Source organism: Cibotium barometz, chromosome 43, assembly GCF_041138505.1.
Source record: "Cibotium barometz isolate CiBa-2024 chromosome 43, ASM4113850v1, whole genome shotgun sequence".
Lineage (NCBI taxonomy): Eukaryota > Viridiplantae > Streptophyta > Polypodiopsida > Cyatheales > Cibotiaceae > Cibotium > Cibotium barometz.
In genome coordinates, this window is record NC_141088.1 from 35,941,430 (window position 1) to 35,955,635 (window position 14,206).

The 14,206-nt window shown below is 44.8% G+C and overlaps 1 protein-coding gene across 5 annotated transcripts in view; it reads left to right on the plus strand.

The window, feature by feature from the left end:
• Positions 1-2,249: 2,249 nt before the first annotated feature.
• The window catches only part of LOC147613873 (endoribonuclease Dicer homolog 1-like), an 87,953-nt gene continuing 75,996 nt past the window's right edge, over positions 2,250-14,206 (plus strand). For 4 of the 5 annotated variants that reach the window (XR_015263277.1, XM_086781855.1, XM_086781854.1 and 1 more), the window contains exon 1: positions 2,250-2,860. Coding sequence is in view for 4 of the 5 variants with exons in the window: in XM_086781855.1 (XP_086637981.1) it covers positions 2,540-2,860 (321 nt within the window). In the remaining variant the exon portion in view is untranslated. The remainder of the gene's footprint in view (positions 2,861-14,206) is intronic. The other variant, XM_086781857.1, reaches the window with a different exon arrangement.

Sequence of the window (14,206 nt, forward strand, 5' to 3'; positions counted from 1 at the left end):
CTTAAATGTATTTCTTGAGATAACTATTGAGCGTGTAAGCTAATCTACCACAAAAAATAGATGTGAACCTAGAACCATATAAATCTGTACACATCTTGTAAAATCAAATATGCACAAGAGAGCTTTCACATATCCCAAATAATATATACATCGTCAATAAATATGGATGGTGCCCAAAATGAATTAATGATGCTTGTTGTCACCAAATCGAATATTATTTGATGTCGACACTCAAAATCGATCATCTCAAAAATATTGATGACCACCACCAGCTCGCCTCCATTATCCAATCCAATGATGTGTACTTACATTAACTAAGCCAATCAATAACCGTCAATAAATATAGATAGTGTCCAAAATGAATTAATGGCGTTTGTTGTCACCAAATCGAATATTATTTGTCAACACTCAAAATCGATCATCTCAAAATATTTACGACCACCACCCCCCACCATCTCACCTCCATTATCCAATTCAATGATCTGTCTTACATCAGCTAAGCCAATCAATTAATTGATTAAAAATATAAACAACCATATGAAACTCATAACGTTAAGACGATGCAATCAATACTCCAACATATGTACGGATTCACCTGTATACTTGTAAAGTAAGCTACGATCGCCCGGATTTAAAAAGGTGTCCCAATCTAAACCTGTCTAGGAGAATTCATAAAATGGGAAACGTGAGAATCTATATTCCATGAATTAACTTCTTTTCATAAATATGGTAAACGTGAGAGTATATATTCCATGAATTAACTCGTCATAATAGCGGCCTTGGTAGAGGAGCATATTTCAAGAACCCACTATTAGATCAGAGTGCTTTTTTAAGACTTTCTAGTTTAGAAGTGATTTAATGCACCATAATTTGTTGCAACAGCATTAAGGGGATGCTATAGGCACCTTCTATTACAAATTATACACACACTCTCTTTTTTCGGTCTCATAGGCAATGCATTTTGGATTCTGTAAACATTAACAAACCTTTCTTTCTTCCTTTATGGGGCCCATACCATCTCTCTCTCCCTCCTAAGGCATATCTTTTTTTGTACATATTGTTTTTTCCCGTATAATGCATATAGTAAACGATGAAAGCGAAAAATAGGGAGAGAAGAGAAAGAAAGGAAGTAATTATTGAATTCATATTCTCTTGAGTTTTGGGATGCCTTTGTAAAAGGATAGGAGGCCTTAGCAAATTATTTTCTTATTTGAAAAAATAGGTTTTGGGATTTTTTTCTCCCAATAGCATGTCAACTTTGTTCTCTTCCTCCACTTCTCCCTCTCTCTCTCTCTCCCTCTCTCTCTCTCTCTCTCTCTCTCTCTCTCTCTCAAAATGGGCTAACCTTTCTATCACCCAAGTGTGGTAGATTGGTTAGCTCATTTCCCTCTTGAATCAAAGGTCTTGAGTTCAAATCTTGTCGGATAGATCAATTTGGTCTCTTGGGATAGTTTCCTACGACGTTAAAAAGTTCTCTTCTCTCTTCTCTCTTCTCTCTCTCTCTCTCTCTCTCTCTCTCTCTCTCTCTTTCATTTCTTCTCTCCTCCTCTTTTTCTCTCTCTTCCTCTTTACTTTGTCATGGACAGGGGTCGTGGGAGCGAGGATTTGAAATGTCAATTCAACCACAATTATTTTCTAGGAATCTCCCTATGAGGTATTACGATCTCTATACGTCAGCCACTAGAATCTAAAAAATAAAGCGAATCAGTTAAAACTTGACAGCTCAGCACTGGGAATTTAAAAACTTAGAAAGCCTATTAAAAAGTGACGCATTAGCACAGTGGGAAGGAGACACTTAAGTACATAGAAAGCAACAGCTTTTAAGCTTTAGCCTGCATCTCTTCTTTCGAAAACCATTGTGTATACCATTGCACTAGTCAGCTCCTTCAAAAAATACAAGCTACTGCATGGTCCACTCTCCCAGCGCCGCATGACGGCCGGGAAAGGACATGTGTCCTTTCTGGTCAGAGGGGAGCTGAAATCGGCCGGTCGCCACTTTCTAGCTGCCTCCTCCTACACCTTTCTTAGAATGGCTCGGTAAAAGCAATTTTTAAAAATCGGTCAGAAGAAGGACATGCTTGTAAACTGACCCGTTTTCTAAGCTAAATTTGCGGGTATTCTAACTAAAAACTAGCAAATTTGATGCCAAAAATAAAATAAAAACTAGAAAATTTGAATCGTTTTGTTTGTAAGGGCTTGATAGGAGGTAAAAATACATTGAAGTTGGCCAGGTGAATCCTTAGGCTCTTGTTGAAGGCCAAAATTAGCGAGTAAAGACGAGGGCCCATCACAAAATAGTGTTAGTGGGCAGTTATTATAAAAATATGGGCAGCCGCCGCCGCCGCCATCACGAGACCAGCTCGGAGAATACACAGTATTGGTGGTGAGGGTAGGCGAGGCATGTAAAGTACATGCTCGCACAGCTTCAAAGTCACTTCCAAAAGCAAAGCACGAGCTTCAACTGTCAAAAACTCCTGCTGCAGACAGTGAGTCCTGCGCGATTTGTTCTTCCACGCTGCAGTAGTACACACAGTGCAGCATGGCAACAGCAACAGAAGGCGCAGGTGAAGGGGTTGCCTTCTATGAGATTGGTTTCCCTGATGTCTTGCGGCCTCCCATAGCCAAAATCAATGATAGTAGTATTGTCCCTTTCTATGTCTATCTCATCCGTTATTCAACGGTACAGGAAGGGCACGACCCTGTCAATATAACCCCCCCCACACAGTTTGTTCTCCTCAACCACTCCATGCTCGATGAGGAGGTTGCCAACCATCTCTCTCTCAGACTCAATCTCCCCCACCAGGAATGCGTCACCGCTAATTTTACCCAATGTGGTATGCTCTCCCTCAACACAGACCAAGTAAGTCTCTTATTTTCCTCACATACACGATGTTTTCTTCATACATGGTCTTATCACATCATCATAATATATACCATTTCAATTCATTGGTTTGTTTTCTGCCCTCCTTGATGAGAACATCAGATGTGCCAAATGTCCCCTTGATGACAGCATTAGATGTGCCAAATGTTCCCATGATGACACCAGTAGATTTGCCAAATGTCCTAGGACATCATAACATGAATATTTTCTCATATCACATCCTTGCAATCCCAATGTGGCAAGCTATGTGAATGAGGCAAGTGCAATCAGGGGCAGGCAACCAACAAATCCTATGAAGATACTTAACTGTTAAGATCACATCAACCTCTAAGGGTTCAGCTCCAAGCTCTGCAAGTATACCCTCAAGTGGAACCGAGGGCTTGCTCTGAATGAACCTGAGTAGCATCATAATTTGTAGCCTCTCAATCCTAGCCCAATCCTTTTGAGCGCCACCAAAAGTTGCACCATGCATAGCTGAACTTTTCCAGCAATCAGCAAGAGCCCTCTATCAGGCAACCTGGGGAGGAATCAGCAAGAGCCCTCTATCACACATGTGGGTTTTGTTAATATCATGAAAGCACCAATAGGTCTATAGATGGAAGCTGGTCTTTTAATTCTATTGGTATCTTGCAAGCTTGTATCTTGTGCTCTCTCCATAAGAAACAAAGTCTCTCTTTTACCCATCTGAGCACAAGTCTGTCTTGCACTCATCAGCGATGCAAACCTCATGTCACTATCTTGTGACATCCTACAAATATAAAGAGTTATGTCGCTCCTTTGTCACATCAACTAAAGAAAACCATGCAGCTGCCTCATGAAATCACGTGCAACTTGTGACATTAAATGCAAAGAACCATTCATGGTGTTGTGACATTACATGCAAATAGCCATTCAACTTCTTTGCAACAGTCTGCATTGCAGACAGCCAGTGCCACATGTTCTTTCACATACGAGTTTGACATGAGTGCCGATGCTGCATACAGCACTTGCTACACTGTTCTCTCACATATGAGTTCGATATGCAAATATCCACACTGCAGACAGCTCTTGCTGCACCATTTTCTCATCTAGCAGTCAGAATCTGCATCACAACACATAACGTATATACTATAGAGTGAATTGTCCATAATGGAACCAACCAGGCTCATAAATCCATATGCAAGAAATCATAACCATGTTAAAAGTCATCTCCTGTCTTTACTGAGACACCAGGGCCTCTGTTGTGGGTGTGCCCGCCCTCGTAGGTGTTTTTCCCATTTTTCCTCACTCCCCGTATTTTTCCCCATTGTTCCCATTTTTCTATGGCTTGGGTGGCTGCCCTGTGGTGGCTAGAGCTCTCAGATTCTAGCTGACTGCTGCATCAGGTCCACGACTTCACCTATGTGCTGGCCGACTCATTATAGCTGGCCGACTGGGTGTCTTCAGCAAGTCGTGGAGGTTTAGGGCCTGTCGGCTGCTTCTGATGCAGTCCGACTGTAGTATGGGGGCCATATAAAATGGCCCCATTGCTCCCTTGTCATATTATCTTGTATCATTTCGGGATCTTGTGTATATAGAGTAGAGTTACACGTCCATCTCTCTCCTCCTCTTGTGCTGTCTATTTTCTGCACTTTACTTGCTCTTGTGGTCTCAGATTTGGTTATCATCTCCACTACGTATTTTGACATGGTATCAGAGCCCTAGACTCTTGATAGATCTTGGGAGTTGTGTGAGCAAGAGGGGGACTGTAGTATTGCTGATTGGTGGACTGTTCGAGAAGAGAAGAAGCAAGAGGACGGCGGGCTGATTTGCTGGACTTCCCACCCACCCACCCTTTTCAGTTACATCCCCGCAATGGCAGATTTATTAGAGATGGCTGAGAAGCATATGAAGATCCCAACACTCCCCACATTCCCAGTGGACCGTTAGTTGGACGGGAACAATTACGGCATATGGAAGGTTATGATGGAATCTGTGTTAGAGTCATATGACCTTACTGATTTCATCGTTGTCGGGGTTCCATGGCCAGAAGCAGAGGAAGGGGAGTTACTGTAGAAATATGGAAGCAAGAGCTAGAAACTAGAAGACTAAAAATGAAATAACAACAAGATTGAAGGACAAAGAGTTACCTTGAGACGAGTGTAGACAAGACACAAGCTGAATACTTCTTATGATGTGACACCCACAATATATAGGTGTGTAGTACAAGAGATAGTAGCCAAGCTGATATGTGGGACAAATAAGATGCCACATGGCAGACACACAAGACTCAAGACAAAAGTTTATACTAGACTAGGAAAAGAGTACACCTAGTGTGCACTTATTTCCAACACCCTCCTTAAGTGGACACTAGGAGGAAGACAAAAGACAGACAAGACAAGACCAAGATAAAATGACTAAGATTGAAGGACAGAAACATAAGACAAGATCCTAAGACACCCCTCCTCAAGTGATATCCTCATATGGGTCCACAAGGGTAGGGACAAGATGGATCTAAAACAAGACACAGTCAGATTGATAGACAAATAGACAGACTGACAAGACTGTTGGAAGAGAATGACTCAAACACAAGAGCTTGCAGCCAAGGAAGTGCAGAGGAGATAGAGAAGAGTGAGAGAGAGAGAGAGAACTCACACAATGCTCAAGAATATCTTGATTGTCTTGATGAGGCTCAAGGGAGACCTCGTATTTATAGTGATACAAGGGTATGGGCGGGCGCCCAACTTATGGGGCGCCCGGCGGACCAAATACAAAGAATGCCGTTACAAGGCCCAAATGGGGGCCAAATGTACAAGTAAATATATGGCCGCGAAGCTCTCGAAAAGAGCTACGCGATGATCAAGGTCCGGAGGCGAAACTGGGACTTTATACCCAACAACCTCCCACTTAAAGGGCCAGTGAAGCTCCTCTAAGCTATGTAACTCCCACCCGCTGTAGACACATATCAAGCTGTGCTTTTGGCAAACTTTTGGTGAGAGCATCTGCAGGGTTCTCATGAGTGCCAATCTTGACCAAACTGACCAAACCATCATCTAGCACCTGTCTGATGAAGTGGTACCGTACATCAATGTGTTTGGTACGAGCATGAAACATGGCATTCTTAGCCAGGTATATGGCACTCTGGCTATCACAACCAAGGACCGGAGCCCTCTCTGGCAATCCAAACTCTGTGACAAGGCGTGCTAACCAAATGGCCTCCTTAGAAGCCTCTGTGACGGAGATGTACTCGGCCTCAGTAGTAGAAAGTGCTACTATCCTCTGGAGTCTAGAGCACCAAGAAACAGCACCACCTGCAAGAGTATAGATGTACCCACTAGTAGACTTGCGGGTATCAGAATCACCTGCCATGTCTGAATCACAATAACCCTGCACCTCAAGTGGACCTTTACCATACATAAGGCATTTCTTCTGTGTCCCCTTCAAGTACCTCAAAATAGACTTTATAGCATCCCAATGTGCTTTGCCAGGGTTGGACATAAAACGACTGACTACTCCCACTGAATGAGCAATGTCTGGCCGTGTAGCAACCATAGCATACATAAGAGATCCACAAGCAGAAGCATAAGGGATCCCACGCATAGTACTGGCTGCATCATCATCTTTTGGGCAATCATCCTTGGATAGTTTAACATAGGGCTGCAATGGAGCACCCAAAGGCTTAGAATCAGCCATGTTAAATCTATCAAGGACTTTCTGGATATACTTCTCCTGCGTGAGGAAAAGCAACTTCTGTGCTCTGTCCCGTCTAATCCGAAGACCCAAAATATGTTCAGCTGAACCCAAGTCCTTCATAGCAAAAGCTGACTTCAGCTGGTCCTTAAGAGCTTCCAAAACGCTCTTATTCTTCCCGGCAAGAAGCATGTCATCAACATACAGCACAAGTATCACTGGGCTGCCATCTGCATCAGTTTTAGTATACAAACAATGATCTGCATGGCTACGATTAAACTTCTGGTTAAGCATGAAAGCATCAAACTTTTTGTACCACTGCCTCGGGGCTTGTTTCAGCCCATAGAGACTACGCTTCAGCTTACAAACCAGATGTTCTTTGCCAGGAATGACAAAGCCTTCAGGCTGCTTCATATACAGCTCTTCATCTAAATCACCATGTAAGAAAGCTGTCTTTACATCCATCTGATACAGTTCTAAATCCAAAACAGCAGTGAGAGCAAACAAAACACGAAGGGTGGTCATTTTGACCACAGGAGAGAAGACCTCCTGAAAATCAATCCCTTCCTTCTGAGCATAGCCCTTAGCAACAAGGCGGGCTTTATACTTAGGCTGGCCGTCAACTGTCTTGACTTTGTACACCCACTTGTTAGGAATAGCCTTCCTTCCTTTGGGCAACTCAACCAAGTCCCAAGTGTCATTTGCATGTAGAGACTTAATCTCCTCCTGCATAGCATGCTCCCACTTGTTTCGGAGTTCACAAGACTTAGCCTCTTTGAAAGTAAGAGGCTCACCCTCATCTGTAAGCAAAACATGTTGCAAAGAGGGATCAAAACGCTGAGGTTCCCTCCGAAAACGAGTAGACCTCCGTACCCAATGATCATTGGCTGGTTGGGGGTCAATATCGGGAGGAATCATAATTTCAGCATCAAAAGGCTGCGGGTTTTCACGAACAGCCTGATTTTCAGCATATAGGGGTTGCTGCCCTACACCTCCAGGAGCATGAAGCGGCTGTCCAGCCTCTTCTGGCTCAAATATCACGGACTCATTATGTTCAGCCCTTTGTGAAGCATCCTGGGGCTCATTTTCAGCATCAATGGGTGGCTGCCCTTGCTGAAATTTGACCTTTTTCTGATCACCATGAGAGGCACAAACATTACGGAGCAGCTTTGCCTCATAAAATACAACATCCCGGCTGCGAACCACTTTGTTGGTTGATGGCAACCACACACGGTAGCCCATCTCACCTTCATCACCGTAGCCAACGAAGGTGCCCTTCTCGGACTTAGCATCAAGCTTGTTCCGGTCTTCCTTGCGGATATGCACATATGCATCACAACCAAAGATGCGTAAGTGGTCATATGAGGACGGTTTGCCAGACCAAACCTCCTCAGGGATTCCACCTTTCAAAGCTGTGTGTGGAGATCGATTGCAAACATGAACTGCAGTTTTCAAGGCTTCTCCCCAAAAATCCTGAGAGAGATTAGCTGTGGACAGCATGCATCGAACTCTTTCACACAGTGTACGATTATACCTTTCAGCCACACCATTTGAAGAGGGGCTATAAGGGGGTGTAAGTTCCCTCTTAATGCCATTATCATCACAAAATTTCTGAAATTTAGTACTAACAAACTCACCCCCATTGTCAGTGCGTAAGCATTTAATCTTCACTCCAGTTTGAGTATGAACAAATGCATAAAACTTTTGAAAAGCAGCAAAAGCATCATCCTTAGATTTCAACAAAGTGATCCATACTTTTCGTGAGTGATCATCCACAAAAGACACAAAGTACTTTGAACCACCTTTAGATTTAATGGGCATGCTGCATATGTCAGAGTGGACCAAGTCCAACTTTTCAGCCTTGCGAGAGGCACGAGAGGAGTAAGAACTCCTATTCTGTTTCCCATACAAGCAATCATTACAAAAATCAAGCTTGCTTCCTTTTGCATCAAACTTGTTCAAGGAGGACAAAATGGAGAGACCCTTATGGCTCATGTGGCCAAGTCTCTTATGCCAAAGCTCCATGTGGGAGCGTACCTCTGCAAAAGCAATAAACTTACCAGACAAAGCCTGACCATGAAGGCTATATAATGTTCCTTTCTTGCATCCTTTTGAAATCAGCCTTGTGCCTTTGGTCAATTTCCATGTGCCATTTCCAAATATGGCCGTGTATCCCAAGGCATCAAGCTGGCCCACAGACAGGAGACTGGTTTTCAAACCAGGCACATACCTCACATTTGGCAGCACAAACTCACTACCATCCTGCAAAGTCAAATTCACGGTGCCCATACCTTCAATATTGCAAGCATGATCATTCCCCAAGAACACCTTTCCTCGGGAGCCTGCAGTGAAAGTTGCAAAACACTCCTTGATAGGAGTTACATGAAAAGAGGCACCCGTGTCAATAATCCAAGTCTGTGAAAGCACATCAGATTCATACATCAAGGCATGAATAACATCTGGTTCTGTGACATGCAAGTTATGAACATCAAGAGCATTAGCAGAAAAAACACATAGCACATCATCTGAGTCAGACAGTTCCTCTATGACAACACCAGAGGCCACATTGGCCTTGCTCTTGTCCTTTTCGAACTCTTCTGCTTTGCTGGAATTACTCTCTTTTTCCTTCTTTTTGTCATTTGAATGATTGGATTTCTTCTTCCGGTCTTGCTCCATCTTATAAAACTTGCAATCTGGCTTCTTGTGGCCTTTACGACCACACTGGTAGCATGTAACATCAGACTGCTGGCCCTTGCTCTTGCTTCTACCCTTTGAATTTGTAGTAGTATTTCCCCGTTTGGTCGTCCTCCCTCGTGAGACATTTGCAGAACCGCTAGTCTCTGAGGTCTTCCTCCGGATATCTTCATTGAGAATAGCACCCCTGACTCCATCAAAAGTTAGGTTGGGATTTGTCCCAAGTGACACCACAAGTGTTTCCCAAGAGTCAGGCAAAGTAGTGAGCAAAAAGATAGCTTTCAACTTATCATCAAAAGCAGGCAATCCAGAATCCTGCATCTGATTAAGCACCCCTGTGAAAGTAGTAATATGCTCTACTGCATTCTTAGAATCATCAAGTTGCATATTCATGAGTTTCCTGATGAGATGTACCTGGTTCACTGGCGTGGTGATCTCATAGGTGCTTCTCAGCTTCTCCCAGACGGCATAGGCTGTTGTCAGCCCTTTGAGGTCTACAAGAACCTCATCAGCAACAGCCATCTGGAGATAGGCAACGGCCTTTCTGTTCAGGATTCCCCATTCATCATCTGTCATAGCAGCGGGTTTGAACTGCTCAAGTGCAGTATCACATTCCCGCAGATAGAGGATATTCTGAATCCTCACCTTCCAAAGATCAAACCCAGTGCCTGCAAACTTCTTAATCTCTAGTAGACCCTTAAGATCACTTGTAGACGCCATGACTTATCAAACTGACACTTCAGAAAGTAAGCAATAGCAAGATGTTATGTACCAGATATGGGTTGAATGTAGGATGCTCGTAGATTGATGAAACAACTTCAAGTGAAGGAGACGGCGGAAGAGTATCACCGAATGTCGATGTAAACCCGAGGGGCAGTATGTTGCTGTCTTTTGGGGGTTGCTCGTAGATCCTGTCTGCTGGAGGCAACGTCGGCTACTGCTAGTGGCCGTGGGGCTGCTGGCTGCAGCCCGGACTGCTTGCTGGTGGCCTTGGGGCTGCTGGCTGCAGCGTTGGCTGCTGCTGGTGGTCGTGGGGCTGCTGGCTGCAGCCCTAGCTGCTGCTGGTGGTCGTGGGGCTGCTGGCAGCAGCGTTGGCTGCTGCTGATGGCAGCCGTACAGCAAGGAGAGAACAAGGCAGCAAACGCTGCTGATTGCAGCAGCGCAGCAGCAGAAACGCAGCAAAGGGGCAGCAAGGGAGAGGAAAACGCAGCAGAAGGGCAGCAGGGGTGGAGCAGAAAACGCAGGAGAAGGGAAGAGCAAGAAAAAAAAAAACCACAAAAGAGGCTCCTGCGTTAAAAAGAAAAGAGCAGCACTCAAAAAAAAAACGCACCAGATTGATGATAGAAGGGAGGTGTTTGACGCGAAAAACGCAGACGATCCCGTAGTCAATTGGTGGAAGACACCTCTAACTCCATAGCTTCTGCATACAGCTTCCCTCCATAGCTCTGATACCAGTTGTTGGAAGAGAATGACTCAAACACAAGAGCTTGCAGCCAAGGAAGTGCAGAGGAGATAGAGAAGAGTGAGAGAGAGAGAGAGAACTCACACAATGCTCAAGAATATCTTGATTGTCTTGATGAGGCTCAAGGGAGACCTCGTATTTATAGTGATACAAGGGTATGGGCGGGCGCCCAACTTATGGGGCGCCCGGCGGACCAAATACAAAGAATGCCGTTACAAGGCCCAAATGGGGGCCAAATGTACAAGTAAATATATGGCCGCGAAGCTCTCGAAAAGAGCTACGCGATGATCAAGGTCCGGAGGCGAAACTGGGACTTTATACCCAACAGAAGACTGACTGTAGACAAACAGATGGACCTTGAAGAGATCCCCTCCTCAAGGGCAATCTCTGCCTCTTGGGTAGGGACAAGAGAGAGGTCCAAAAGCAGAATGAATAAGACACTAGAACCCCTTGACCTACATCATCGGTGGTCAAAGTGGTAGACAAGAAAGATGAAGTAATCAGAAAGCCCACTCCTCATTATATGAGGAATGAATAGCAAGATCTGCTGATGGAGATGCTGCAGCAACATGGGCTGAGGTAGATGCAGGGGCTGACGTAGAGGGTTTAGAGTAGCAGTCCTTCTCCCGGTGATTATCACGGCCACAAATGGTGCATGGATGAGCCTTGAAGCAGTCCTTCTCCATATGATTAGTTTCGCCACAATGGGTGCAAGGCTTTCTTACCTTAGAACTTCCTTTCTTTGCTAAAAATGCAATGTCAGTTACCTTTTGTTGTTGAGTTCTTTCCTCTTCTTGGAGAGCATTGATGATACCTTCAAGAGTAGGATTATTGTGATACTTGAAGGTAGTGACAAGAGTAGCATAGGTGTCAGGTAAGCTCTTGAGAAGCACAACAATAGCAATATCTTCGGAGATGGGGGACTTCACTGATGCAAGCTGAACCATAAGAGTGCGAAGATAATTGACATGAGAGGCTATAGTAGCTCCCTCCTGCATATGTAGATCAAAGAATGAGATCGTAAGTGCAATCTTAGAGTTTTTAGAGCGGGGTCCAAAAAGGGTATCCAAAGTGATCCATGCTTGAGAAGCAGAATGTATGTCGGAGATGTGATGAATGTAATCATCTCCAAGACCGAGCAAGATGATAGCATAGGCTTTGTCATTCTTGGCAGTGGGAACGTAAGTGATAACTTGCTCAATGTCGGAATCTTCGGGAGCAGCATGGTGAACAACGTCCCAAAGACCTTCTTTCATAAGATGGCACTTGATTTTGATTTGCCAAGTATGAAAGTTGGACCCATTGAATTTGTCGATAGACATGAGAGAATGAGTAGAAGAGGCCATGTGGGAAGGTCTTACCTCTTGCTAAGATGCAAGGGCAGTGTCTATTCCCTTACAAGATTGCAGAAATGAATGAAAGAAGAGATCCAAATTGCAAAAGTACTGGCCAGCAAACTGAAGGAGACAATGCACAGTACCTTGTAGACTCTTCAAGCGCAATAAATCCAGGCAGAGACAGCCCCTTGAGTCGATGAAGAAGGCAGCCAAAGGAAAGCATCAGGGTAGTACGATGAACGCCCAAAGCTGAGGCGGCTCCAAAAAAAAACGGCGGAAATTTGCTGAGCTGCTGCAACAGCAAGTCGGTAGCAAATAGATGCTGGTCGGCTGCTGCTCTAGCTCTCTCTCCACAAATAACAGCGTGCAGTAAGAAGTTCAGGCCTGCGAGGCTGAGTGGTGGCTGAGAATAAGAGCGGAACTGAGCAAGATAATGGTGGCAGATTTCTGTTCTGAGAAGAGCGGCTGCAGGGGCAGAAGTGGCGTGCAAATCTGCAGCAGTAGAGACAGCCTGAACAGGAACGGCAGCAACTAGAGGTGATGGCCTGAATAGCAGCAATCGTGGAGAAGACGGGCAGAAGATGGAGATGCCTCCTCTTCAAGATGTCGCTTCTCCACGTAGGTAGTAGAGGTCCTCAAGAGGAAAGAGAGCATACTCTCTTGCACTTAGAGAAAGAGAGAGAGGGCATGGCTTCTCTTTTTGGCCTCCCTCTCCTCAATCTCTAGGAGCAAGGAAGCAGTGGCTCTGATACCATGTAGAAATATGGAAGCAAGAGCTAGAAACTAGAAGACTAAAAATGAAATAACAACAAGATTGAAGGACAAAGAGTTACCTTGAGACGAGTGTAGACAAGACACAAGCTGAATACTTCTTATGATGTGACACCCACAATATATAGGTGTGTAGTACAAGAGATAGTAGCCAAGCTGATATGTGGGACAAATAAGATGCCACATGGCAGACACACAAGACTCAAGACAAAAGTTTATACTAGACTAGGAAAAGAGTACACCTAGTGTGCACTTATTTCCAACAGTTACAGTCAACCAGAAAGGACCGCGAGGCATAGGCACAGTTGTGGGATCGTGTCAATGCCAGGGTCCCGTTCATTTATCTTCCTCAAATGCACACCGCAGGTAATCAATCATGTAAAGCATAGTCACATGGGACGCGAAATGGAGACGGGGAACGGGGACGGAAAGGATTGAGAATGGCCATTCCCTGTGACTATAGAGTGACACGGGACGGGAATGGGAACGGGAAGATGTTGCCATCCCCAACATTCCCGAGTCCAAAAATGCCCATTCCCTGTGACTATGATGTAAAGCATATGACGCTGGCCAGGGGCATATGGCAACACTTGGCTTCTCTTTATAACAGGGTATTGCCCATGAAGAGGATTTCCTTGGAAGTACAGATGCAAGTTATGAACCTTGCAAAGTCGTCGACGATGCGGGAGCATATTAACAAGCTACAGGCCCTTCAGCAGGCAGAAGTCCTTCAAGCTGGGAAGGAGATATCATCGGAAGATATGGCCATCACTTTGCTGTCCCACTTGCCTTCTGAGTATTCTGCTTTCTACTCTTCTTTGATTACTAGTGGCAGGCTTAGTACCATTACATGGGAGGAGTCTGAGCCTATGGTCTTGGACCAGGAGAAACGATTCACGAACCCTCCTCACAGCAGAGGTTCGGAGGCCTTAACTGGCCAACGGTTGAAAGGCCGGAATAACAACAAGGGCAAGGAAGGCTTCATCGGAGAAGTCTTCTGAGAAGAAGCCTGACATGGATCGAGAGAAATTGAAGGCCAAGAGGTCCTGCAATGATTGTGGTGAGAAAGGCCACTATTGGAGGAAGTGTCCTAAGCGGACTAGGAAGAGTGTTGATTCTTCAGCCTCAGCTGCAAAGACTCCAGCATTTGTGCACTTAGAGATGATGGACTCAGATGCTTTATCGTCTTCGAGCGAGGGGGCAGTTGGCTTCACCACAAACGATACTCGGGAGTGGATTCTTGACAGCGGTGCTTCCAGGCACATGACTCCTTCTCGAGACTTCTTTTTGGATCTGAAACGGCAATCAGGTCGCATCTTCATTGGCGACAACTCCACCATTCCGATACACAGTGAGGGCTGGATGGAGATAATTTCCGACGGCATGGGAGGTAAGCATTCCTCCCGTGTTCTT